Below are 26,734 nucleotides of genomic sequence, written 5' to 3'. Positions count from 1 at the left end.
ATGGTTCAATCAATGATGCACTTCAGCAAGATTTTGGTCGGAGACGATTCTTTGTGGAAACCCATATCATCGTCTCAATTCACCCCAAAAAATAAAACTTTTGATTTACAATAACTTTCACTGGCAGTACTCCAAAAATTACTACCTTTATAATGCTTGTTCTGTTGACTTTCTGTTAATGTCTACAATCATATTATTGATTATGAAAATTGCTCACCTCACTTCTATGTCCAACCAGTGTCTTGAAGCAATGCTGTGTGTCTAAATCCCAGAACTTTACAAATGTATCCTTGGAACTAAGGATAAATGAAAGGAAACAAATTACTACAAAAAATCTATCCCCTCAATTGTTTAACACCCAATAGGGTAGCAGCAACTCCCATCTTTTAACGTCTTTTGGTCTGACACGGCCGGGGTTTGAACCCCTGACCTCCTGATTGTGAGACAGACACTCTACCAACTGAGCCAACACACTGGTACCAGTACTATCGTATCACCCACTTCATTAAATAACAATACAAATAAATAACATAGGATTTATATAGCGCAAGTATACCCCTTGTTAGGTCCTTAAGGCGCTCGAATATTACCCTGGCTAAGCTAGTCTACCCATTCTGGTGCGCAAACCTTTCTCAGGAATGACTTCCTGCCAGTATCCATTTATCTCACCTCGGTCGAGTGCAGCACAATGTTGGTGAATTTCTTGCTGAAGAGAAACATGCCATGGCTATGAATCAAACTCATGTCCCTCTGATTGAAAGTCTTAACCACGAGACCGTAATGCCTCCATGATAAAGAAACAATGTCTTACAATACATATAGCACTATGAAAGAAAGATGATGCCTACTGACCTTGAGATGACAATATTGTGATGTGCCATGAAGTTAACCCTGGTCACCATACCACGATGACCTTTTAATCTATACAGACCACTCTCATTAACGACATCCCATATTATTACATCAGTGTCCTGTACAATAAAGTCATCAGTTGGAGAAAAAAATTATGTAATAAAACAAGACAAGAAGAGTAAACAATTCTTTCAGTATCAGATACATGTAATGTATATTTAAAAGGGGACTTAAAAAAAAAAATTCGATCAAGATTTTTAGGACTGCAAGATTTATTTTATATTTTTAATAACAAATTCATTTTCTTGTTGTGTTTTCAGCAATTCTGGGAAAGCTCAGTAAATAAATATAAAAAACAATAACATGATCCAAATTGAATTTATCAAATCAATTCAGTTCAATAAACTAGAACTTAGTCCTGAATTCTGAAAACTGGTTTTAAAGCCTGGTACAGCTTGTATCTGTATATTGAAAAGGGGACTGTTTCAAGAAGACTTTATATAACAAGTTCATAATCAGCCAATCATCAAATTGAATTACTTCACTAGCTTTAAACTGTTATTTTAAATTTGAATTTATAACAAGTTTTATATGAGCTGACCTTTGAGCCAGAAGCAAGACGAAGAGCATGTTCATCAAAATGCATTGTAGATACAGCTGTCTTATGACCATTAAATGTAACAATCACATCTCCATTATTACTATCAAAGAGCTTAATAGATCCATCTGAATAACCAACAGCAATGATTGGACGAGCATCAGTCTGAGCAAGACAAGTGACCTCATGTTTACTGCCTTCAAGTAATAGTACCTATATGGGCAGAAAAATAGAATGAAGTATTAAGCAAAGGATTGCTATTCAGAAGAACCAACATTCAAAATGTGATGAAGAGCAACTAAAAATTTCTGGCAAAATATTTGTCTGTAGTTCAAAGAATGTGTATTTCTGGAGATGAATTCCTGATTACTTTGTTGGTTCCTAAAATCATATTACAGCATGTGTACACTTATTTGTTGAATTATGATATCAAAATAAACAATATTTTTCTTTATTCAATCTCACTACACACATTCACCTATTAAATATTTATAACTTTCTCATTACTTGTCTGATTTCTTCCAAACCTTTGCAACATCTATTTTGCTAATTTTCTTATCTACTAGTGACATTCATTTCATAACCAAGGTTGCATTGATGAGAAACCAGTTCCAGTTTAGCTGTAGTACAATCATAATACAAAGCTTAGTAATTGATTGTACAATGTTTTATTTTCATTTGGTCTTATGCCAATTCATCCAATTGTCAACTCGTCTACTACCATTTGTCCTACCATAAGTTCCTCCACTATTCACATGGTCTAATTGCCATTTCCGCCACTCTGTTTCATCTACTAACCAGTTGGTTCAATAGCCATTTAGTCCATACAATTTGGTCTAATTAGACTAAGTATTAATTGTGTAAAATGAATGAAAATGAAATACTAGACGGAAATGGTCATACACAAACTGGTGATTAGACAAAGTGACGATTCGACCGAATGGCTACTGGAACAAATAGTTGTGTTAGACAAAATGTTTAGGGACAGAATGGCATTAGACTAAATGAAGTAGACCATGAGGTGATTGGACAAGTCGGCAGTAGACGAATTGACAACCGTACCAATGATCACCAGTACTAAAAATCAGTTTTAGTGAATACCTTCTCTGCTTTCTTTAAGCTCCAGATGATAACATGTTCTACAGCAGATACTGCAACAAACTGATGATCTTTGGTGAACACTACATTGGCTTTGGTTGTTCCAACGACTCCAAATACAGCACTCTGTATAAAGCGTAGGTATTGTTTAGTCAACCCCATCCTCAATAATTAACATAGAGAATACCAGTGATGGACCTGCAGAGGGTGACAAATGATTCCAATCTTCATAAGATGAAAGTCATGTGAAAAGAAGTAAAATGTCATTGTGGGCCATTTCAATATTTTAAAAAAGAAATGTGCCTTTCTTTAAGGCATATTACACAGACCGAAGTCCTATTCTTTCATTTTGATAAAGGTCTAGTGCGATTTCTACAAAACACCGTGAGGGCAGGACTTATTAAGTCAGGACTTTGGCCTAATCATTTATCCACTCAAGGGGGCATAGGGACCTCAAAAACGTTGAAAGGAAGCCAGGAGAGTCTGACTTTTAATCACTATTGTACGAATTCCACAGATTTTAATCAAATATTTTTACCTCAGATATAGTCGTTTGTGATATCTGAAAACTAAAGTTTTAATTGCAATAAACAAAAATTAATTTCATTCAAAACAATCAACCGCCAGCAAGCCTTGTCTAGTGATCCTACTTTTTTCCTCTTTTAATGATTTTTTAAATGTCATTTGTTGTTTCTTGAAGTTCAGATAAGAACAAAAATGATTTCTGGTAATTTTCTGTTGAGTTTGCACAATGGTGCTTGAAAGACTAACTACTTGTGGATTTTTTCAACCTTATTGAGGTCCTAATGCCTTCTAGAGTGCTTACTTTCTACAATGCACCATCCACTATTGTTGCCTACATGTATGTGAAAACAAAGTAGCATCTCACACGTTTGTTCACCACATGTTCGCAAGATTTGGTCTCTAGCTTCAGTCCATATCAAATTAGATCTATGGGCCTTTAAGGTAAAGTTTGGCAAAGCCAAGCAAAGCGATGTCTGACTGAGAATTAAAACGATTATGTTGAGATTTACATGTACCTCAGGCAGGTCTCAGGTGATAGCTTGTGTTGGCTCCACTACATTTCACTACCGCTACCCTCTGCTACACCTACCCGAACCATCGGGCGACAAATACTCCCTCTCAAAAACCAGAAACAAACTGTGTCGCTTTTTGGTAAGAAAGGCAACACGTCATGTAAAAAAAAATCAAGTCATTGTGCAATCAAAGACATGCATGTTTCCTGTGTGTTCGAACCATAGAGATAGAAAGAAAAAGTAGCAGTTGGTTTATTATCCTAAATGCCTAATAACTGTGAAATAATGAGGGCAAATAATGCAGTGTAGATGATTAAAATGAAATTATTCTGGTTGTGAACATATACATTACATGAATTATTATAAATGAAGGAATAACATGAAAGGATTAAACTAATTTGTTAGGCCTGACTTTCTCCGACTCTTTCTCTTTAATCTAGCCCACCCACTCCCCTATCTCTTTCCATCTCTCTCGTCTCTCGATCAACTATCTTCCCCCTCTCTCTTCTTTCTCCAACCACTCTCTCCATTGTCGTTTCCCTCCTTTCTTCTTCTTTAACCCTTATTAAACTGGGGGGGGGTTCAATTTGACCCCCCCCCCCTTTAACAAATTTTATCACTACGAGCTCGCACAAAATATTTTGACCGCATCACTCACTAACTTTTTACTTTCAAGTCTTTTGAGACCAAATTTGCGATGCCCGGGTACATGTATGCAGTTCCGAAATCACGCAACATTTTGTAAGTGCATGTCAGACCCAAAAATGATCAAAAACGTGATTCCGTGTACAAAGTCAATGCAAATTGTGTTTTTCAACCAATGTATGATTATTTTTACTTTTGTTGCATTAAATGGATTTATTTTATGCTATTCATGATCACAAAAGGGTTCCCAACAAAGTTCATCAGAAAAAACACGGAAATACATAAAAATTCCAAAACAATAAAATACATAAGGCCATGCGTTTTAAGTTGGGCCCGCAAATAGGTGGTATCGTTACATTTGCACGACAAGCACAGAAATAATTAATGGTATAAAACTTGAAATACATGTGCTACATGGGTATATTTGGTATCATATTAAAGGGAATCTTTATACCAATTACTTAAAAGAAAAAGAAATACTTGATATTACTTCGTTTACCAGTAATTAGCAGTTATGTAACATCGATTGGCCATTTTTGCATGGTGGTAGACGAGGGGAGCATGACGAGGGGAGCATAAATTTTCACTTCATTAAGAAACTAAATGTGTAACATCACAGTACCTAAAATATGTAATAGTTTTGGAGCTCACTTGCTTATTCTTCAGTCATAAGTGGGTCAAATTTGAACTTTTAAGTTTAAAGGGTACCTAATTAAGCTAATTAGTTTAATTAATTGATGTAAAACATGAAATTAACATGATTGAAATTGTGACTGTCTGATGTATAGGAAATAAGGAGAGATAAAATACAGTTTTGGGTTACACCTTGAATAAAATTTAGAAGCTGCATAAATTTCAAAAAGAAAAGCACAAACTAATTAAAGGCTTCAGAGATAAATCAATTTATTGTTTTAATAATTATGACCTCATGGTTTCAATATTGAGAGCGTAGACTGATAGTGATAACTTTGTGTCAGAATCTTCAGATTACTCTGGTAACATAATAGATACAAATACACCTTAGTAGAGCGGATTAGCCGAACAATTGTGCAAAATTTGACTAAAGCATGAAACTTTCACAAGTATTAGTATATGCCGTAAGATTTATTTTAAAGATGGGAGGTAAATTTAAAAATGCCATTTTCGGCCGTTGCCATGGCAACGGAATAATTTCTCAAAAATGACATACATTCCCATGTAAATGGTAAATAAACATGATATAGATGAATAAAATGATAATTTTCAAGCTTCTAATTAAATATATATACAATTTAGAAACATTCAAAATCAACAAGATAGTTCCAATTGGTCCGTTGCCATGGCAACGGCTTGTTTTTCCCCAGAAAAATAAAAATTTTGATTAAAAAAACGTTGTAGAATATGATTTATCTTTAATTTTCCCTAATTTTACAGTGTTAAACAAAGATATTTTGGTTGCTAGATGTATAAATCATATCTCAAGCCATTGCCATGGCAACCAAATAACAACTGATTTACAATAATAACATGGTTGACAAGACAATGGGCAGGTGGAAAAATCAACTGGAATTGACTTTATATGTATGCTTTAGTTTTGACCCCCTCATTTGAACCAAAAATACAGAAAGTGTTCTGCAGGAGTTCTTTATAAAGATAAAACTTTATGTTGCATTGGTAATGCTTGAATTAAATAAAAAGAAACAATGTTGCAAAGAACCCGTTGCCATGGCAACAGCTTATTTCCCTCTAGAAAGGTAAAAATATTGATAAAAATGTAGAATACATGTATGATCATCAGTCCATTTTCAATCATTTTTGAGGTACTAATCGGGATATGCTTTTGACTAAATTTATAAAGATAACATCTTAATTCATTGCCATGGCAACCAGATAACATCTAATTAAAAACAGCAAAAACAGTGATGACAAGTTCATGGAAAGGTGAAAAGTACAATAAAAAATAAGTTATATGTATTTTATGTACATGCATAAGGTTTGACCTACTCAATTAATTTAGGGGAACTAATGCAGTGAGTGTTCTGCATGAACTAATTGGAATGATACAGATCGATGTTGCCTTGGTAATACTTGAATCAAATGAAAAGAAACAATGTTGCAAAGAACCCGTTGCTATGGCAACAGCTTATTTCCCTCTAGAAAGGAAAAAAATGATAAAAATGTAGAATACATGTATGATCATCATTCCATTTTCAATAATTTTAAGGTACTAATCGAGATATGTTTGTGACTAAATTTAAATATATATAAAACATCTTAAGTCATTGCCATGGCAACCAGATAACATTCAATTTAAAAAAACAAAACAGAGATGACAAGGTTATGGATAGGTGAATAATTCAATAAAAATAACTTTTATGCATAAGGTTTGACCTACTCAATTAATTTAGGGGAAATGATACAGTGAGTGTTCTGCATGAACTAATTGGAATGATTCAGATTAATGTTGCCTTGGTAATACTTGAATTCAAGGATAAAAATCAATGTTGCAAAGAACCCGTTGCTATGGCAACAGCTTATTTCCCTCTAGAAAGGAAAAAAAATGATAAAAATGTAGAATACATGTATGATCATCATTCCATTTTCAATAATTTCAAGGTACTAATCGAAATATGTTTGTGACTAAATTTAAATATATATAAAACATCTTAAGTCATTGCCATGACAACCAGATAACATTCAATTTAAAAAAACAAAACAGAGATGACAAGGTTATGGATAGGTGAATAATTCAATGAAAATAACTTTTATGCATAAGGTTTGACCTACTCAATTAATTTAGGGGAAATGATACAGTGAGTGTTCTGCATGAACTAATTGGAATGATTCAGATTAATGTTGCCTTGGTAATACTTGAATTCAAGGATAAAAATCAATGTTGCAAATGGCCTGTTACCATAGCAACGGATCATTTAGTACCAATTTTTATTAAAAAAGGACTATAAATTCTTATTTTTCTTGCATTTCCCCTAATCTTAGTGTGTTAAACATCGATATGTTTGGTGCAAAATGTTTAAATAACATCTAAAGCTATTGACATGACAACCAAATAATATCTAATTTACAAAAATATTAATTTGGATGACAATATCATGGACAGGTGGAAAATACAATATAACTCAATGTGTGAAAGGTTTGGCCAGTCATTTAATTTTGGACAAAAAATTTACTAAGTATTCTGCATGAGTTCATTAGAATAATAAATTGATGTTGCCTTGGTAATACTTGAATTTAATGATAAATATTAATTTCAAATGTTAATAATTCAAATGTTCCCCTCCTCCCAGAAAAGTATAAGCAACTTTGATAAACAAAAACATGGTAAAATTTGATTTTTCTTTCATTTCACCTAATTTTAGGGTGCTAAGCATATATATGCTTGTTGTTAATATGTAGATAACATCTTCAGCCATGTAATTTATAAATACAAAAAAATTACACTGTTGAAATGATAATGGTCAGGTGGAATTTAAAATAAAATTTTTACTTAATCTACATAATGTTTGAACAGTCATTAAGTTTTGAACAAAAATTACAGTGAGTGTTTTGCATGAGTACAATGGCATGATAAAACTGATGCTGCCTTGGTAACGGTTGAACTTAATGATATCAATGTTTGCAAATATGTGTTCGGTTGCCATGGCAACGGATCATTTTTCCTCCAGAAAAGACCATCTTTGATTAAAAAATACCTAGTAGAATCTTATATTTCATTTATTTTTACTAAAGTTAGGGTGCCAAAGATACGCGTACATTTTTGTTGTTTGTGAATAACATATTGAGGCATTAATATTGCAATAACATAACATTTAATTTACCCCCCAAAAAACTATAGCTGACAAAATAATGGACAGACAGAAAATACAATAAAATTAACTTAATATGCACAAGATTGGACCTGCTCTTTTACAAGTAATTTTGAACAAGAGTTACATTAAGTGTTATGCATTGTTCCATTAGGTTGACAAAAATACTTATGTTTTGGTAATGCTGAACATAAAGATGAATATCAATGTTGCAAATGGCTCCAGAAAAGTACAAATTTCGATAAAAATATGTTTATTTATTTATTTTTTCCCCTTTTAGGGGGTGCTGAACATAAAAATGCTAAATGATAAGCACAATCTTGTTTCATTATACATGGCATCGAAATAAGACCAACAAAACTCGTATCAGAGTTTTGTGGGCTCAAATAAATGCCCGAAACTCGATGCTGGACAATTTCGTTCAAAGTATTCGCAGGCGGCCATTTTGAAGAAAGCGTCTTGGGGTGATATGTGTTTTAAAGCTGTTCAACATATCAATATATAAGGGGATTATAGGGGTTGATAACTCAAAATCTTAGGTCTATGTAAGGAGTCGACATGGTCTTGATATCCAAATCAAGGTAAATACAGTAAATCATCTTTTACATGGAGATCATTGAAATCATGCCTTGTCTGACTGTTTTAGCATACTTGGCTTGAAATATGATAGCAAAGCACTATTAAGCATCATCTGCCAGGATATGCCTATTTCCTGCATATAAATATCAGAAAATTGTTACTTTTTGAAAATTCCCATCTTTTTTTTTAATTCCTGAAAATTGCCAAAAATTTAAAAAATTCCCACAAAAGTCAAATTTATTCCCATGGAAAGTTTCCATCAAGAAAATTCCCAGTAATTCAGCAACCCTTCCCCCCCCCAAAAAAAAAAATCATTACTAAAAAAAATAAAGAGAAAGTGAAAGAGAGATGGATGAAATATTATTTTACGAATAATGTACCCAAAATGAAAAACAAAATGAAATTTTTTGCTCTGTCGCTGGCTCGGTGAGAACATTTTAAAGTAAATTTTGCTCGATAAGTCATATCTGGCCCCCTCAAAATTACACTGCTGATTTTGACGAAGAAAATTTTGTAATACTGTGATAATTTTTAAAGTAACGTTTGAATCTATTCAACACGAAGTTTAATCTATTCACTGGTTATTTTACATGAAAAGTAGACTGGTCAAATACGATAAAAATACCCTTACTGGTTGAAAGGTTAAAAATAATTTAAGCACTCAAGGGTGTTCCAAGATGATGCCCTCACTGGCTGCCGTGAGCTAAAAATCCACAATTTATCCATTACTTGATAAAATGGCTTTAATTTGGTTTCTATTCATTGGTTTTAAGGATCAAGTAGTACATTTGGCCAAATACAAGGACAGCCAGTGGTTTGGAATGTCCAAAAATCCAAGATGGCTTCGAAAAATTGAATCTAGAATGGTTACTGATACCTAAAGCGTGCATAGCTCATTTCATATTGGCCTATAGAGGATGATATATTGGTGTCTAAATCATTGGTTTCAAGAGTCTAACAATATTAGAACAAGTTACAATGACAGGTGTGTTTGAAAATCCAATATGGCTTCCAAAAAATATTCTAAAACGGTTGCTGATACTTGAAAATGGAATAGCTCCTTTTATATTCACTTGTGAGATATGATTTTGGTGTTGAAACCATAGCTTCAAGAGTCAAATAATAAATTAGGATATAGTTTGCTCAATATCTGTCTGGGGAATATGATTTGTTATTTCAAGGGTCAATACATAAGGACAAGCTACATGGACAGTCAGTGGTCTAGTATGTCCACATTTCCAAGATGGCTTACAAAAAAAGTTTTGTAAAACCATATCTAATGTTACTTACAAATAAACATTGGTTGTTCAATATCTGTCTGGGGAATATTATGTTGCTGTCTAAACCATAGTTTAAAGGGTCGTGTAATGCATTAAGACAAGTTACAAGGACAGTCATTGGTCTGGTATGTTAAAAAACGCAAGGTGACTTACAAAAATGGGGTCTAAAATTGACTGTTTTTAATCAAATCTGACGTAGATCATTCTATATCCGCCTGTGAAATGTGATCTTGATGTCTCAACCATTATCATAAAACCATTTTTTAATGCATTAGAACAAGTTACAAGGACAATCAATGGAATGATATGTTAAAAATCCAAGATGGCCTCCAAAATGGGGTCTAAATTGACTGTTGTTACTTCAAAATGGACATATAGTTCATTACTAATACACATTGGGGATATGAAGTGAGCTATGTCCATTTATATATCAACAGCCGTTTTAAACTCCATTTTTGGAAGCCGTCTCAAGGTCTTGGACACATCAGACCACTACAGATTTTCTAATCAAAACTGGTACTTTTCTTGGGAAAATGAGCAGTTGCTATGACAACAGATCATTTGCAACGTTGATATTTATCATTGAATTCAAGTATTACCAAGGCATCATCAATGTTTATCATTCTAATTAGTTCATGCAGAACACTCATTGTATTGTTTCCCCTAGATTGAGGTCAAACCTTATGCATGCACATTAAGTGAATTTTTCACCTGTCCATAGTCTCCATACCCTTGTCATCCATGTTGTTTTTGAAAAAAATAGATGTTATCGGGTTGCCATGGCAATGGCTTAAGATGTTATATTTATAAATCTAGTCACAAACATATCTTGATCAGTACCTTAAAATAATTGAAAATGGAAAGATGATCATACATGTCTGTATTCTACATTTTTATCAATATATTTACCTTTCTACAGGGAAATACGCTGTTGCCATGGCAACGAGCCCTTTGCAACATTTCAAAAAGAATTTAATTCAAGCGTAACCAAGGCAACATAATTTTTTATCTTTCTAAAGAACTCCTGCAGAACTCATTCTATACTTTATGTTCTATTAAGATATATCATTTATTATAATGCCAGTTAGGTGAAAAAAAAAATTAAGCATATACAGAATAATTCTAATTGTATTTTCCACCTGTCCATTGTGTTGTCAACCATGTTTTTTTTCAAATTAGATGTAATTTGGTTGCCATGACAATGGCTTCAGATATTATTTGTATGTTAACAGCAAACATATCAATTCTTATCACAAAATTAGGAGAAATGAAAGAAAAATCAGAGTCTATAGTCATTTTTCTAATCAAAACTGGTACTTTTCTTGTGTAAATGAGCCGTTGCTATGGCAACAGGTCATTTGCAACATTGATATTTATCGTGGAATTCAAGTATTGCTAAGGCAACATCAATGTTGGACATTCTAATTAGTTCATGCAAAACACTCACTTTATTATTTCCCCTAAATTAATTGAGTAGGTCAAACCTTATGCATGTACATATAAGTTAATTTTCATTGTACTTTTCACCTTTCCATAACCTTGTCATCCCTGTTGTTGTTGTTTTTAAATTGAATGTTATCTGGTTGCCATGGCAATGACTTAAGATGTTTTATATATATATAAATTTAGTCACAAACATATCTCGATTAGTACCTTAAAATTATTGAAAATGGAATGATGATCATACATGTATTCTACATTTTTATCAATATTTTTACCTTTCTAGAGGGAAATAAGCTGTTGCCATGGCAACGGGTTCTTTGCAACATTGTTTCTTTTTATTTAATTCAAGCATTACCAATGCAACATAAAGTTTTATCTTTATAAAGAACTCCTGCAGAACACTTTCTGTATTTTTGGTTCAAATGAGGGGGTCAAAACTAAAGCATACATATAAAGTCAATTCCAGTTGATTTTTCCACCTGCCCATTGTCTTGTCAACCATGTTATTTTTGTAAATCAGTTGTTATTTGGTTGCCATGGCAATGGCTTGAGATATGATTTATACATCTAGCAACCAAAATATCTTTGTTTAACACTGTAAAATTAGGGAAAATTAAAGATAAATCATATTCTACAACGTTTTTTTTAATCAAAATTTTTATTTTTCTGGGGAAAAACAAGCCGTTGCCATGGCAACGGACCAATTGGAACTATCTTGTTGATTTTGAATGTTTCTAAATTTTATATATATTCAATTGGAAGCTTGAAAGTTATCATTTTATTCATCTATATCATGTTTATTTACCATTTACATGGGAATGTATGTCATTTTTGAGAAATTATTCCGTTGCCATGGCAACGGCCGAAAATGGCATTTTTAAATTTACCTCCCATCTTTAAAATAAATCTTACGGCATATACTAATACTTGTGAAAGTTTCATGCTTTAGTCAAATTTTGCACAATTCTTGTGATTTTTGGAGCTTATCGGCTCTACTATTATGCAATTTTAATTAATGAAAACTTGTTTGTTGCAATAAAGTCCTCATCTGATTCTATTTACTTTTTTCTTAATGTTACATCACACTGCTTCTATAAATCAGTAAATGACACATATTTGGCTGGCACAAAAGTGTTCAGAGAATATTTACCAAATTAAGCCTGAGTCATATCGATTATTTTGAAAACCGGTGTTCGACAGCTCTAATTCGATCGAACATCGATGCATCGAATATTGAAGGCGGGGAAAATTTAGTCTTGTTTTTTTGCGTCGATGCGATGCGCTTTGCATGTGCACTATACGCACTGACGGTATGCGCTGGCGTTGGCCGGGTGAGCGTTGCACAAGCAGATGACAGAGCAAAGTTCGTTTGTATTTTCCATGATCACAAAACACACAAAAAAGGCCGGGGACCAAAGCAGAATTCTTCCCAAAATATCTTCAACAATGATGTTTGCAGATGACAACATATAAGTTTAAAATGAAACAATAATAAAGTCATGAATCACGCAGAGTTGATCCGAATGATTTTCGGTCAACTAGCATTCGCAGTCCATTCACCAGCCCCGTCCGCAGCTCCGTACACTCACTCTCACTCTCAGCTCCCGAAGCAACAGGCCTGCATGACGTCAGCGCCAGCAAACAAGTGCAATCAACGGAGAGCACTGTAACTTGCCTGAGATTGTGTAGTTGGATCCAAAATGAGCTCCAAATAAATTTATGGGAATAAATACGTAATTTTCTCTGGATGGTCATTTGAATTGCTATTCAATGCTGATATAACGATTGTGAGGAAAGATTGTGGAATATGAGTTATGACGATGTTTGAGAATTAATCATGATAATGACAATCCAGTTTTTTAGACGCAATTGAGCATGCGATCAAAATAAATATGAATGGTTCGAATCGAGCCCTAAATTCATCTAAATTATTACGATTTAACAAGATTTTATGGTCATACTAAGATTAAGAATATTGACGATGTCAGCAAAGTATGTTATGTTCATATGGAAGAATTAATACTGGGATTATTTCTATGATTCAATTTCTGGATGTCTCCTCCCAGCTTCGAGAAAATAAGAACAATGCGCATGCGTTTTCGATGACGTATGACATATTTTCCCATTCATGAAATCAGAGCCCAAAGTTGGGCACAAACTAGCTTCAAATTGATGGGAAAAAAAATCAAACGCAATTTTCTCTGTTTTGTCATGTAAAATGTTATTATATGGTGATATTACGAACTTGAACAGAGTTTTTGCATGTAGACAATGTTCGAGAATCAATCCTGACGTGATGATTATTTTTTTTAGACAAGTGCACTAGCTCGACTCAGAAGTCAAGTTGATCGTCATGAGATGTCCGCCATTGAAAATTGAAACGAAATACAAACGTTTCACATCAAGCTCTAAATTTATATTAATGATTATCATATGCAAATTATTGTTAAATATTACGATTAAATAATGTTCTATGTTCATGATATTAATATTGTTCATGAAAGCAAGATTTATTTTCTGTTGATCGCGTAAATTTCCGGCCATTTTCTGGTTTGATTGAAGAACAGTACTGCGCATGCACGATCGATGGCCATGACTGATTCCATTCATGAATTCATTGTGCATAAATTATCTCGGCACGAGCAGACGAGTAAGACTCGAACTATGATCGAAATAAACTTCAAATTAATGGTGAATAGCATCATAATTACTCAATCGGTTTCATTTTGGGGGCAATAGAAATCAAGTAAGTAGTATTAAAGTTGGACATTGCTGATATTTTGATGACTGATTGTGTAAACCAAACGAATCGGCCGGCCCATGTTTTTTTTTTTTTCGATGCACCGATTTTGCAAAATCTGCACCGGTGTTCGATGACATCGATCGAACACCGATTTTAAAATCGATTCGACTCAGGCTTATACCAAATTATAAAAAAAATAAACAAAAAACTTGAGAATGAAACTGGTACAAAGATTAAACAGAGGCAAATGTACCCATAGAAATATGTTCTGTGCATTGACATTCAATTGACCCAGTACCAAGAGACCATGTCCTGCAGAATGTTGAGCAAGAGGGTATATTTAAAATAAAATACTCTAAAATAACATAAAGTATTTTTGCCAGGTGTCTGGATTTATTTATAACTTGTCAGTTGTTTTTGTTGACACTAATTTTAAATAAGCTTAAGCAGTAATGAGAACTTTTCATTGTGCATTCACATTTTTCCTATATTTATATGTTAAACCTGACTCTCAGTTGTCAACCTGTGGTCCACCGGTCTTTGAGCCAAGAGGTGACAAATCCCACAATTTGAGTCAAATGAAATAATTTTTAATTCATAATAACCACAGTAAATATATTATAATATACTGGTTAGTGTTTGCAAGTGTATTTATGCAACTAAAGGCAATACTAATTAATGTTTTAGGGGTAAATCAAGCATTGATACATATTTACCCGCAAAAATTGTGATGTGAAATTTGGTCTTAAAAGATGATTGCGCCCAGTTATTTTGGTAGAGTTATCCCCAACAAGTTATATATCACTGGAAAGGTCTCACTCTAAAGAATTGAAATATGCATGTTATTTCCCTATAGGGTGTAAAGTTTATCTGATTCTCAGATTTATTGGGAAGTATGTTTTTTTCACAGTTTTCCACATATTTTGACCTTTAACTTTTTATGACATTACCCTATGCCTTTTCTGGTTGCATTTTTGAATTCCTCAGACAATTTCCTTTCAGAATATATATACTTTTATGGGTAAAGGATGTCAAACTTAAGAAAAAAATACAATTGTATAAAATGGTGCGATTTTCGAAGAAAATTTGAGTTGTAACGGAAATGGGCCCAACTCAAAACGCATGGCCACAAGAAATTTATTATATTTTTGAAGATATATGTTAGAAATGTAATAATTGATATTCCCATCAAAAATTAGCATTCTACTAGCTATTTAATTTAAGTTAAAGTTAAAAACATACACAAAAAACAAACATAGGGCAAATTTCATACACTTATTTGCATACTTAATAAAAAAAATATTTAATTACTTTCTGAAAATTTTACTATAGTCTTGTAGTTTACATCCGGCTCTACAGGGGTGCAAAATTTTGCAGCAATCGCACGATCAGCGGCCGAGATCTGAGGGGGGGGGGATCAATTTTGCCCAGTATATCGGCTACTGGTCCGAAATAGCCCAGTTAAGATATATTGACTGTGGTTACATGCCCTTATTCAGGGTTCAATCATCGAAGTGCATGTAATTCAACTCCAGATGAGTTGTGGATTGTGCAATAAATTCATGGTACAATCTAAATGAGCTTCTGACTGTGTCAGACCTGCCAACCTCTGGGAATGAAAAATTGTATTGTGATAAAATGTATCCCCCCCAAAAAAAATGTATTTCATAATAAAATGCGTGGTGTGCACTCTAGTATGCCCACAAGTCCAGTGAACACATGTACAGCACGCTTCGCATCACACACCGAACACACAGACACCGCACTGTCTTAACTGACCAATCAGAGTCAGAGAAGAACGGCTGAGGCTGAGAGTGAGAAATTGAAATCTGTCATGTCGGTCGCTAAGTTCGGGCTAACCAGTACCAGCATGACCAGATGACCAGCAGCTAGCAGTCCACTTACTTTTATTGCGAGGTTGGTATAATACTAGACAGCTGGCAGCCGTCTGTTTCGAGGAGTTTTTTAACATTTTTTTATTTTTTAATTTCTCCTCTTCGACAGATGGCTCGCTAGCGTGTCCCCGCCATTAGGGGAGGTACAACGCAAAATCCCCCCGGCGGGGCTCATCGAATATTTTCTTAAATGAATAACAATATATAAAAAGAAGCTTACCAAAATGCAGCTTGTTATTTCCTCTAGGCTTTGATTGGCATTTAAGTGGTGAAAATTCAATTGAAAAGGAACAAAAACAGTGACTTTCCTCGGCTGTCGTGTCGCTCCCAATTCACTCGTTCCTCCGAAGTCGATAATGTACACAAACATATGAGGTGGGATGAACTTCCGGGTCAACTGCTTATCGAAACCGTTGGCCAATCAGATCATCTCTTTTACGTCAGGCTTATGAATATTAATTTTCTTTTCCTTTTCAACGTTTGCTCGCCCTGGCACTGTACTGTATACGTGGTATATGTGTGACGTAAAGGTCATGGGGCGGAGTCTAACTTTCGCCGGCCACTTTTCATGAATAATTCATTACCAAGATGGCTGCCCACTCTCCGAGTCGCAAGTGTCAACTTTTAGAGACAATCCTCTGAATGCCAGTTTCAAAGCGGGAATTTAGGGTAAGAAACTGTCATCACTTAAACATTATCACCTAAAGGTGCATATAAATGCACTGTTTGTGTAAAATATCACGGTATTGAGGAGAAAAACAAGAAATTAGCCGTGGCCATTGAGCCCCCGTACAAACGACGGTTTAACTTCGGTCTATGTATTTGGTGACTGAAGCCAACGAAGTTCAGCTGAACAACCAACATAACAGAGACCGAAGCTTTTGGTCTAGTATAATACTAACCTCGCACCATGAACTGCATTTGGCAGTGGATTTCTAACTTAGTGGGTCGCGCATGCTGCGACCCCACTTCTGGTGTACACAACACACAACCATGACAACTTCATCATGCATGGCTTGATTTTTTTTCTGTGCGTGGCAGCATGAATTGAGTTCCACTTCCAGCACAGCAGTCTTGCTTTTGACAACTGACATTCACAAACAATTTAAGCTGGGAAATTTGCTCGAAGCCGGCCGTTATGAATCAAAACTGCATTGAAATAGATTATGTTAGATGGACGGGCTATCAATCACTTTAATAAATTTTGGACATCACATAGATTTCAACACATGGGACTAGATCTAATTAAGACGACGACTTCATTGACTTAGTTTCAGGGTAGACCCTACGTTACTTCCACGCTCTTTCCTGTTTAACCAATCGATTTCAAATACAGATGGCTCACTTCAAGAAATGTACTTACAAATAATATGTGATGAATGAATCGATGTTTAAGTTTTCCTCAAGTCATTTTTTCTCATGAATGAGTCTGAGAGACAACAGCCCGCAACCGATGGATTTCCGTGGTTCATGCAAGCCACGGCCATTTACAAGAAACGGTCATTGAAAAAGGACAGTCTTTCGTGTCGCCCATTTCTTATGATGCGCCATGTGAAACGTACCGGTATATAAATAAATTATCTAGTTCTGCAAACATATTTTATTTGTCCGTTAACGTAAACGAAATCTTTGTCTATGAAATGATGGGATATGTCATAAAATTATTTAAAAATTGATCTAAAATCAAATTTACGAATTTCATTTTTTATCATAAATTTCAGAGATACCCCGCTTATAGCGCATCATAAGAAATGAGTGACACAAAAGACGGTCCTTGGAAGAACACTCTCGTGCAATCGGCCCCGTGCACGTTGTCTGAGCTGAGCGCACGTGATACCGGCCACATGTTGCTTCTCATAACAGAACACCGCAGACTGTGGGTCTCGTATACAGCTTTGGTACAGCCCACTGATCTCTCCCCTAACTGGATATGCTGGGAGGGTCCTTTGTTTGAAGCCCGCGAGTTCTATTGTCCGCCATACCAGTTCCCCCAAAAGGAACGCGATCGCTCCATTAGCATGTGCATTGTGAGCGATACGCTAGCTGTCTGCACACTGAAGCACTCATTGCTTTTTATACAAAACTTCATATATTTAAGGTGCCAGAATTCGCAATTTTCTTGAAACCATGGTCCTTTTCCAGTATACAATTCGGAAACATAATTTTGAAGGGGTTGGTGTTTTTCTCACCTACGGAAGAATGGATGAAATCCTTGACTAGGGGTATTTTGGAGGTTTTCCAAATAACCATCTTAGGATCGATATGGTGAGGACTTTCTAGGTTATGAAGGCTTATAACACTGGGCTTGAACCCCCCCTTTAATTTAAGTCTACCCCACCCCCCAAAAAAAAAAATCAAACAAGTGCAACACCGAAAAATTCATCGTTTTCAAACGTTGAAAATGTAACTTTCATATTTTATTTCTGATTTTGATTAAATTTTGAGCATTATTGTGTGTTTTTCTCTCTATTCAAATAATCATTTTCATGAGGTGGACTCGCCCTTTAAAGAACAAGTCCACACCCAACAAAAACTTGATTTGAATAAAAAGAAAAAAAATCAACAAGCATAACCCTGAAATTTCATCAAAATCGGATGTAATATGAAAGTTATGGCAGTTTAAAGTTTCGCTTCATTTCACAAAACAGTTATATGCACATCTCGGTTGGTATTCCATTATTTTAACATTTTGTGCTTCCGGCAAGGTCCTAAACGTCAAATTCGTAAAAGTTGAAATATTGTATAATTCAAACTATAAAACACAAAAGAAATAGTGAGTAAAATCATTGACTCTCTCATTTGGATGTAACTGGCTCGTTCATATCACTATTTTTTTTTAATAAGCGAAACTTTGAAATGTCATAACTTTTTATTTTACATCAGATTTTAATGAAATTTTCAGCATTGTGCTTGTCTGATTTTTCTCTTTTGATTCAAATCAACATTTTTCTGAGGTGGACTTGACCTTCTCTCTCTCTCTTTCCTTCTGTCACATCGATCGACCCTCTTCAATTATCCTCGACCCAGTTTGTTCATATACACTGTAGGCAGCGGAAGCGGGGGGGGGTCCTGTACCCCTAAATTTTACGTGGTGGACAGACCCCCCAAAATTTATGTTGACAACTTTTTTTTTGTTCTTTTTGCTTGTCAATTTTTTTCCTGCATCCCCTTTAAATTCAGGTGGACCCCCCTAAAATCGTTGTGGTCCGCCCTGAAATTCTGGTTGATAACCCTTTTTTGATGCTTGTCAGATTATTTCTTTTGTTTTGCATCCCTTCCTAAATTTTGGGTCGATAACCTTTTTTTGCTTGTCAGATTATTTTTATTGCGTCACCCCCTAAATTTCTGGTTGATAACCCCCCCCCCCCAGCGCTGCCCCCCTTTTTTTGCTCCACCGAGACATTTTTTCTTTGACGACATTCGGCATCTCAAAATAAGTTCTGTGAAATTTCTGAAGTCTGTTAATCCGTCTCTGTAGCTTAATGTCTTTTTTATGTACTTAAAAAAAGAGTTCTTGGAAAGTTTCACAATACATGCTATACACGGTCAGTATTTTCGTGTCTCAGTCGTGATATTCTTCTGTCCAAACATGATTGATAAACTCATAAAACTTGGTGACATTTGTGAATATTAATAAACTGAATATTCATTTGAATCATGGTTTGAATTCATCACGCTTCCAGAGAAATCACAACAATCGATAACCCCCCCCCCCGGAGTTTTAAAGTTTTGGAAACTTGCTCTGGTAATTTAGAATTACCACACATGTATTTGAGCACATGGGACTACATAAAGTCTACAACTATGCAGTTCACCAGCTTGTCTTATCTGTGAAAAGTAATCCCATTTTCTCTGTTTCCACGGTCGTCACAATAAGTGCAATTATACGTGGCACAGGACGACATCTTAAACTTTGTATCAGGTATAAATTCACATTGAAAAGTGCTGTTATAAGAGTTGATTTGGTAAGTATAATTAAGAATTGACACTATTGCCGTGTACCAGACTCTACTCCGATTTTGGCTTTTTGGGGGAACTCGGCGTGCGGAGGTACCAACTTCCGGTGCTTCAACACGGAATAGGCCAATCAGCGTTATTGTTCCCATCCAGGTAGGGGAGAGATCAGTGGTACAGCCCCACCTCCCCACACCTCGCGCAAATCGTACTCTATTTATATAACGGCTCTCACACGTTTACTCTTTCGGCAAGTGCATCTTTATTTATAAAACATTTTAGTCTTATTTGTTATGGTCGCAAATTTGACCCTAAATACGGAGCTTTCCTAGCGAAAATAGATACTTTTTTTCATTATTTCGATGTTTTGTTTTTGACACCCTTATTACATTGGCCCGGGGGGGGGGGGGCACTTACATTGACGAGTGGATACCATGCGCGACCAAAAAACACGTAAAAAGGATGTCTTTGTCACGATAGGGCACGTTACGTACGTAGCGTGATAAATAATGAAAAAAGGGTATCTATTTCACTAGGAAAATTACGTGTTTAGGGTCGATTTTGCGGGGATGATGAAACAAAAATAAAATGTTTTATAAAGGATGTCCTTTTTGCCCCAACGCTACGTGTTTAGTGTCTGATTTGCGCGAAGTGTAGAAGGTGGGGTCGAACTAAACCAAATAAGGTAAAGCCGACGACCGAAGGGCCCGTAACAATAAAACATTCCTATACTTGTTCAGTGGTTAATTTCGGGGAACATTTGCCAAGAGTCATGATCGTTTTTTTTCCTAATACTTGTTAAGAGTATAGGGTTTCACACGTCAGTACTTGTTAAGGGGATGATAGGCCTTTTGGGGCTAGTTAAAGGAGAATGAAATCATTGGATAAAGATAGCTAGTGTGAAAACAGAAAAATCAAAGAAACAGATCAACAAAAGTTTGAGAAAAATCGGACAAATAATGAGAAAGTTATGAGCATTTGAATATTGCGATCACTAATGCTATGGAGATAGCAAATTGGCAATGCGACAAAGATGTGTGATGTCACTTGTGAACAACTCTCCCCATTACTTTAGTATATATTTCACTTGAATTGCCTCTTTTATCACATCTATCCATGCATAGATCATGTGTTCTTCATGATGAGGGCATGTAATACATATTCTTTAAGAATACATCATGGACATGATGGATAAAGAGTTTGTATCATAGTAAGCATGATAAGAAAAATTTTGAGGGTATTTTATAGTCCACCTGACCAAAGGGAAAGTTGTTCATCAGTGACATCACACATCCTTGTCGCATTGCCAACGGGGGGGGGGGGGATCTCCATATAGCATGAGTGATTGCAATATTGAAATGCTCATAACTTTCTCATTATTTGTCCGATTTTTCTCAAACTTTCTTTATTCTTATTCTTTGATTTTTATGTGGCACAAGCCTATTTGTTCCAAAGGTTTCATTCCCCTTTAATGTTCGCATAGTCTTCTCTGCATTACTCCCTTACATTGTAACTTTTGTTGAATTTTGGAATGAAAAAAATATATAATGCAATCATTCAATCAAGCAATCATATAACTACCCATTTAGGGACAAAAAGAGAGAAAAGAAATGAGTGAAATGAGAAGGAAGTATTTCACAATACAAATTATATCACAAATAGAAGAAATTCATTCTTGAGGGACAAAACTTTGAGTAAAAAAGTGTTACCTTATTAAGGGCACATTTCATTTTGAAAAAAAACTATCACATTTGCGCAGTGCAACATCCCCCCTCCCCCGCGGTTCCGCTGCGCTTATTCATGAGATCAACTTCCAGTTAACAAACCGATTTTTTTTTACACAACTAGAAAATAAAAGAAAAGGGCCACATTTTGTTTATTATTGTTTATTTTCCTGTAACAATTTAACTTCTTTTTGTTTGTTAGTTTATATATATATATCGTATAATAAATAATCATGCTAACTTCACTTAGTTTAAATGGATGCTCCAGGCTGAAGATACATTATTTATGTCTCACTAAATAGAGTAATTAATTCACAGAGCAAAATGCAGAAAATGTGATCAAAATCGCGAATTACGAAGTTATTAAATATAAAAGATTTCCATCATTCTATGCAGTGAAACAGTTCTGGGCATCTCTTTATGAATATTCATCAAGGAGACTGTACATAATTATATCCCCACTTGTTCTTTTGTATTTATTTTTAAAAAATCTACCATGCAAGAAGTAAAACAATTGGATTAACAACTGATTAAGTGCATCATTAGTTATTCATTGCTGCAACTCATTTCGTCATAATGGAGACACATCATTTACACATTTATGAAAAAATGAAACAATCATGATTTCATGTAGTAACATAAGAAAAATGAAAGTGGGGATACATCAGCCCACGGGCCACCTAATGAATATTCACGTAGACGTGCCTAGAACTGTTTCACCTGAATAATGCAAATCTTTGAAAATCTTCTTCTTCCTCCGCTGATCCCGGAGATCTACAGCAGGTTGCTGTATTGTTGTATAAATAATTATAAGAGCACCCCGGGGGGGGGGGGGCACTTCCATTCACGAGTGGATAACATGCGCGACCATGGGGTCTCGAAAAGCACACTAAAGACGTATTTTCCATATTCTGAAAATGCACCCCTTAAAGGGGAAGTTTACCCTGACAAAAACTTTATTGTAAAAATAGCAGAAAAAATAATAAAAAATATTGCGGAAGGTTTGAGAAAAATTCATCAAATAATTAAAAAGTTATTAGAATTTCAATTATTTGATTTGTGACGTCATATGCGAGCAGCATTCCTACATAGCGAATGGTAAAAAATCAATGAAATGTTATTTTCTCAGAAAATTGAAAATGGTTTTCACTGTACCTTTTGTATATCAATAGACAAATTATTTCACACCCGATCATGAATAGAAAACAAAATTAAGTCATCAGGAACCATGAAAAATTTGAAATTCATGCATTTTATATTACATAACACATGGGGCAGCTGCTCGTTTATGACGTCACCAATCCAAAACTTTGAACTCTAATAACTTTCTTACTCTTTAACGGATTTTCCTCAAACCTTCACCAATATTTTTTACTATTTTCTCTGCTATTTTTGCAACAAAGTTTTCTTCAGGGTGAACTTCCCCTTTAACAAGTATTGGCGTGCATGTGGAACCCCTACCCTAGCAAGTATTGGAAACAAAACGATACCAGTCTTGGCAAATATTCCCTGAAATAAACCCCTAAACAAGTTACAGGAATGTTTTTGTTACGGGTCCTTCGGTCGTCGGCTTTACCGCTTATTTAGCTTTAGTAGTACGACGGTACGACCCAACCTTCTACACCTCGCGCAATTAAATCTGACTCTAAACACGAAGTGTTGGGGCAAGAAGGACATCCTTTATAAAACGTTTTAGGGCCTAGTCTTGTTTTATCATCCCCGCAAATTCTACCCTAAACACGTAACCTTCATAGCGAAATAGATACCCTTTTTCATTATTTTTGTGTTTTTGACACCCTTATCACGTTACGTACGTAACGTGCCCTATCGTGAAAAAGACATATTTTTTACGTGTTTTTTTGGTCGCGCATGGTATCCACTCGTCAACGTAAGTGGCCCCCCCCCCCGGATAAGGGTGTCAAAAACACAAAAATAATGAAAAAAAGGTATTTATTTCACAAGGAAAATTACGGTCGAAATTGTCGAGATGATAAAACAAAATTAAAATGTTAAAGGATGTCCTTTTTGCCTCAACAAGTGACTTCGTGTTTAGAGTCCGATTTGCGCGAGGTGTAGAAGGTGGGGTCGTACTAAACCAAATAAGGTAAAGCCGACGACCGAAGGACCCGTAACAATAAAACATTCCTGTACTTGTTCAGGGGGTTCATTTCAGGAAATATTTGTTAAGGGTAGGGTTTCACACGCCAATACTTGTTAAGGGATGAATTTTCAGAATATGGAAATTACGTGTTTAGGGTGCTTTTCCAGACCCCATGGTCGCGCATGGTATCCACTCGTGAATGGAAGTGGCCCCCCGCCCCCCCCCCCCCCGGAAGAGCACAAAGCACTTCCTCAGACAGATATCTTTTTTTAAAGAAGTGCACACGTAGTTACAAATAATGCATATAGCATTTCCATTTATTTGAAAGCAGGATTAAACAGCAATGTAGATTAAATGTCTTGCTCCGACGGGCATAGGTGCCGCGGCCGGGAATCGAACCCCGGACTTTCCATATTATTTTAGCCAGGCCCCTAAAAAACATGAAAAAGGAGCCCACTCGTCCGTCACGCTCGCTCGCGCTCGTGCTCGAGATCGCGCATGCGCAATGCTTGTATTTTGGTTTTCGCTTCCGTGGTTACCCAGTCGGTGAGACATATTTCCAAAAATTGAAATTGAATATTTTAGGAACTTGTCTTAGGAAATTTTATTATTCATTTAGCTGTGGTATTTCAGTTTGAAATATCACAATTCACACACATTTTTTTTTTTTAATTTTAAAGTCACTATTTTGCCCATTCCGTGTTCGAATGCTCCATCTAATCTTGTCTAACTTCAGTGATTTCTCGATGATAAGTCCCATGTGTTGAAAAAGTTGTCATGTTTTCCTTCTTGATTTTGTAATTTGAGATCGAAAGCGCGCTGTGGCTGTGCATGCCCTTGGCCTTGGCTGTGGTATGAGGGATAGTGCAGTGAGCACAGTTTTAAATAAAAGTGAGTGTGAGAGAGAGAAGAATATGATAGAGAATTTGTAAGGAATTGTACTGAGCCAGGGGGCCGTTTCATAAAGCTGTTCATAATAAGAACGACTGGTTACGCGCTAAACCATCGCCAACGGTGTATTGCATTTACCAAAAGAAAGGATCACCAGTCGTTCTTAAAGTCGCTCTTATCTTACGAACAGCTTTATGAATCACCCACCAGGTCTAGAAACAAACTTACAATGGGAAGAATTCCCTGGCTTTAACTTTGAAGTCTGACACAAGTCACACATTACGAGGTAGGACCTATAGCTATATACTTTACTAACTAACCTCGTACAATGGACCGTGTTTGACCCTGGATTTCGAAGTAGTCAAACATCGCATCATTGCTGAAGTAAAATTTGCTGAAACTCCTCGCTATGCACCGTGGCTCTTGCCGGTAATAAACAAATATAAATACAATCTAGAAATAATCATTACAAAAAGAGCAAATTTCGCTAAACTCGGCCTCGAAAGTGACTTCGCTTGTCTCTTCTACGGAAATACAAGGAAGCCCATTGGAGGCGCTAATGATTTCACAACCATGATTTAGCTCCTCGGTAATCTAATTTCTTTGTAATGCGCAATTCTCATGATTAATTTACTAATTATGGGCACCAATAAATGAAATACCTTCAAAAGCATAATTAAAGATTATTATTTGTGATGATAACACTTATTTGCAATTAATTCAAAAAGATGACTAATAAAATAGAAAATAATATAAGTGCCTGGAAAGAAACCAGCAGTACAAGCTTTAACGAACGTCAATAATACATATACGGTATACCAAAGTCTATACAATGAAAAGATTGGACACTTCACGGACTTCGCGTAATGCCTTGCGTCAATATGCATGTAAAATAGTGTAGGTGCCTATTCTATCTCTTGTCATGTCTTTGATATGAATATAAATCGCACGCCCTCTTCAGGAGAAAATTGATATCCATGCTGATCGATTTTTATCTCCGTGAAATCTTCACTGAAGATCAAGAAAATATACATATTTTTAAAAAGAAACTTCCAGGAAAAGTCACGGAAGGATCTAAATGATTCAGTAAGTGTCATAGCAGGATGTGGAATACCAAATTATACATGATATGTTGTGTGGGCAAAAGCCCACTGTATTTTGGAAGTGTCGTGTGCATATGACTGATATTCCTTTGCACGCGAGATGATATGAACCCATGGGTGGGTTTGACATGGACCTGAATTGTACCTCAACTTGCTCAAGCAATGTTCGTGTACCCCGTGCAGGCTCCATTCCACTTCACTACGCTCCACCTACTCGAACATCGAGACCCAAAACTCGCTCTGATACTTAGAGTGACAAAGGTGGGATTTTATGGGGGGGGAATATGAAATTCATGCAGCAACATCACAATCTTTAAAACCAAAACTAGTAATTCTTTACAAAAAGTTTCACTTCTTGTCATGCCAGTTTTGGGTCTCTATGTTCTGGTACATGTAGGTGGAACATAGTGCAGCAGTAGTGAAGTGGAGTGGAGCCTGCACGAACATTATTCGCTTGAGGTACCCGAATTGAAAAAAATGGTGGGCATGGCAAGCCATTGTCGTAATTTGTATTGTTGTCTGGATAGGTATCGATCAATCCCTTTCAAATACATTTCAGGAGGAAGGGAGAGTTCCCCTAAAGAAATAAAGAATAAAAGAACAGAGAACAAAGACTGAGAAAAAAAGGAAGAAATAAGAAAAATCAAAAGAAACTCAACTTTACAAGGAAGAAAGAGAAAGGGTAATTAAAGTGGAAAGCAGACAAATGATGCTCTGGATACTCATACTAGAAATATAGATAAGCAAAAAAATAGCCATTTGGACTTTTTTATTCTTTAAACACATTTATCTACACGAAACAAAATTGCCAATACATGCAGCCTGAATACATGTATGTTGAGGCTATCGAGACATGTTTACCAGAATGCATCACAATTAGTGTTTCGTTTCGTGTTTCTGGGTAGATGAACCTCTATGATTTCGCTATATTTTATTCTTTTTCGATTTGTCAGGATCAAACACCATTGAACGAATCATGATCACCAGC

The 26,734-nt window shown here is 35.5% G+C and overlaps 2 protein-coding genes across 4 annotated transcripts in view; one reads left to right on the top strand and one right to left on the bottom strand.

The window, feature by feature from the left end:
* LOC121413299 (WD repeat-containing protein 3-like) overlaps nucleotides 1-17,476 on the bottom strand; it is a 37,469-nt gene extending 19,993 nt beyond the window's left edge. For both annotated transcript variants that reach the window (XM_041606075.1, XM_041606074.1), the window contains exons 1-5: nucleotides 17,337-17,476; nucleotides 2,552-2,746; nucleotides 1,454-1,663; nucleotides 853-971; nucleotides 218-296 (exon numbers count right to left, since the gene is read on the bottom strand). In XM_041606075.1, coding sequence (XP_041462009.1) covers nucleotides 218-296; nucleotides 853-971; nucleotides 1,454-1,663; nucleotides 2,552-2,710 — 567 coding nt within the window. In that variant the 5' untranslated portion in view covers nucleotides 2,711-2,746; nucleotides 17,337-17,476. The remainder of the gene's footprint in view (nucleotides 1-217; nucleotides 297-852; nucleotides 972-1,453; nucleotides 1,664-2,551; nucleotides 2,747-17,336) is intronic.
* Nucleotides 17,477-20,152: 2,676 nt separating this feature from the next.
* The window catches only part of LOC121413297 (cilia- and flagella-associated protein 298-like), a 15,916-nt gene continuing 9,334 nt past the window's right edge, over nucleotides 20,153-26,734 (top strand). The window contains exon 1 of one of the 2 annotated variants that reach the window (XM_041606072.1): nucleotides 20,153-20,177. The gene's annotated coding sequence lies outside the window, so the exon portion shown is untranslated. Of the gene's footprint in view, nucleotides 20,178-24,262; nucleotides 24,299-26,734 lie in introns of those variants that run through there. The other variant, XM_041606071.1, reaches the window with a different exon arrangement.

Source organism: Lytechinus variegatus, chromosome 4, assembly GCF_018143015.1.
Source record: "Lytechinus variegatus isolate NC3 chromosome 4, Lvar_3.0, whole genome shotgun sequence".
NCBI classification, from domain to species: Eukaryota; Metazoa; Echinodermata; class Echinoidea; order Temnopleuroida; family Toxopneustidae; genus Lytechinus; species Lytechinus variegatus.
The sequence above is the reverse complement of the archived record's forward strand: the minus strand, read 5'-3'. Positions and strand labels throughout refer to the sequence as shown.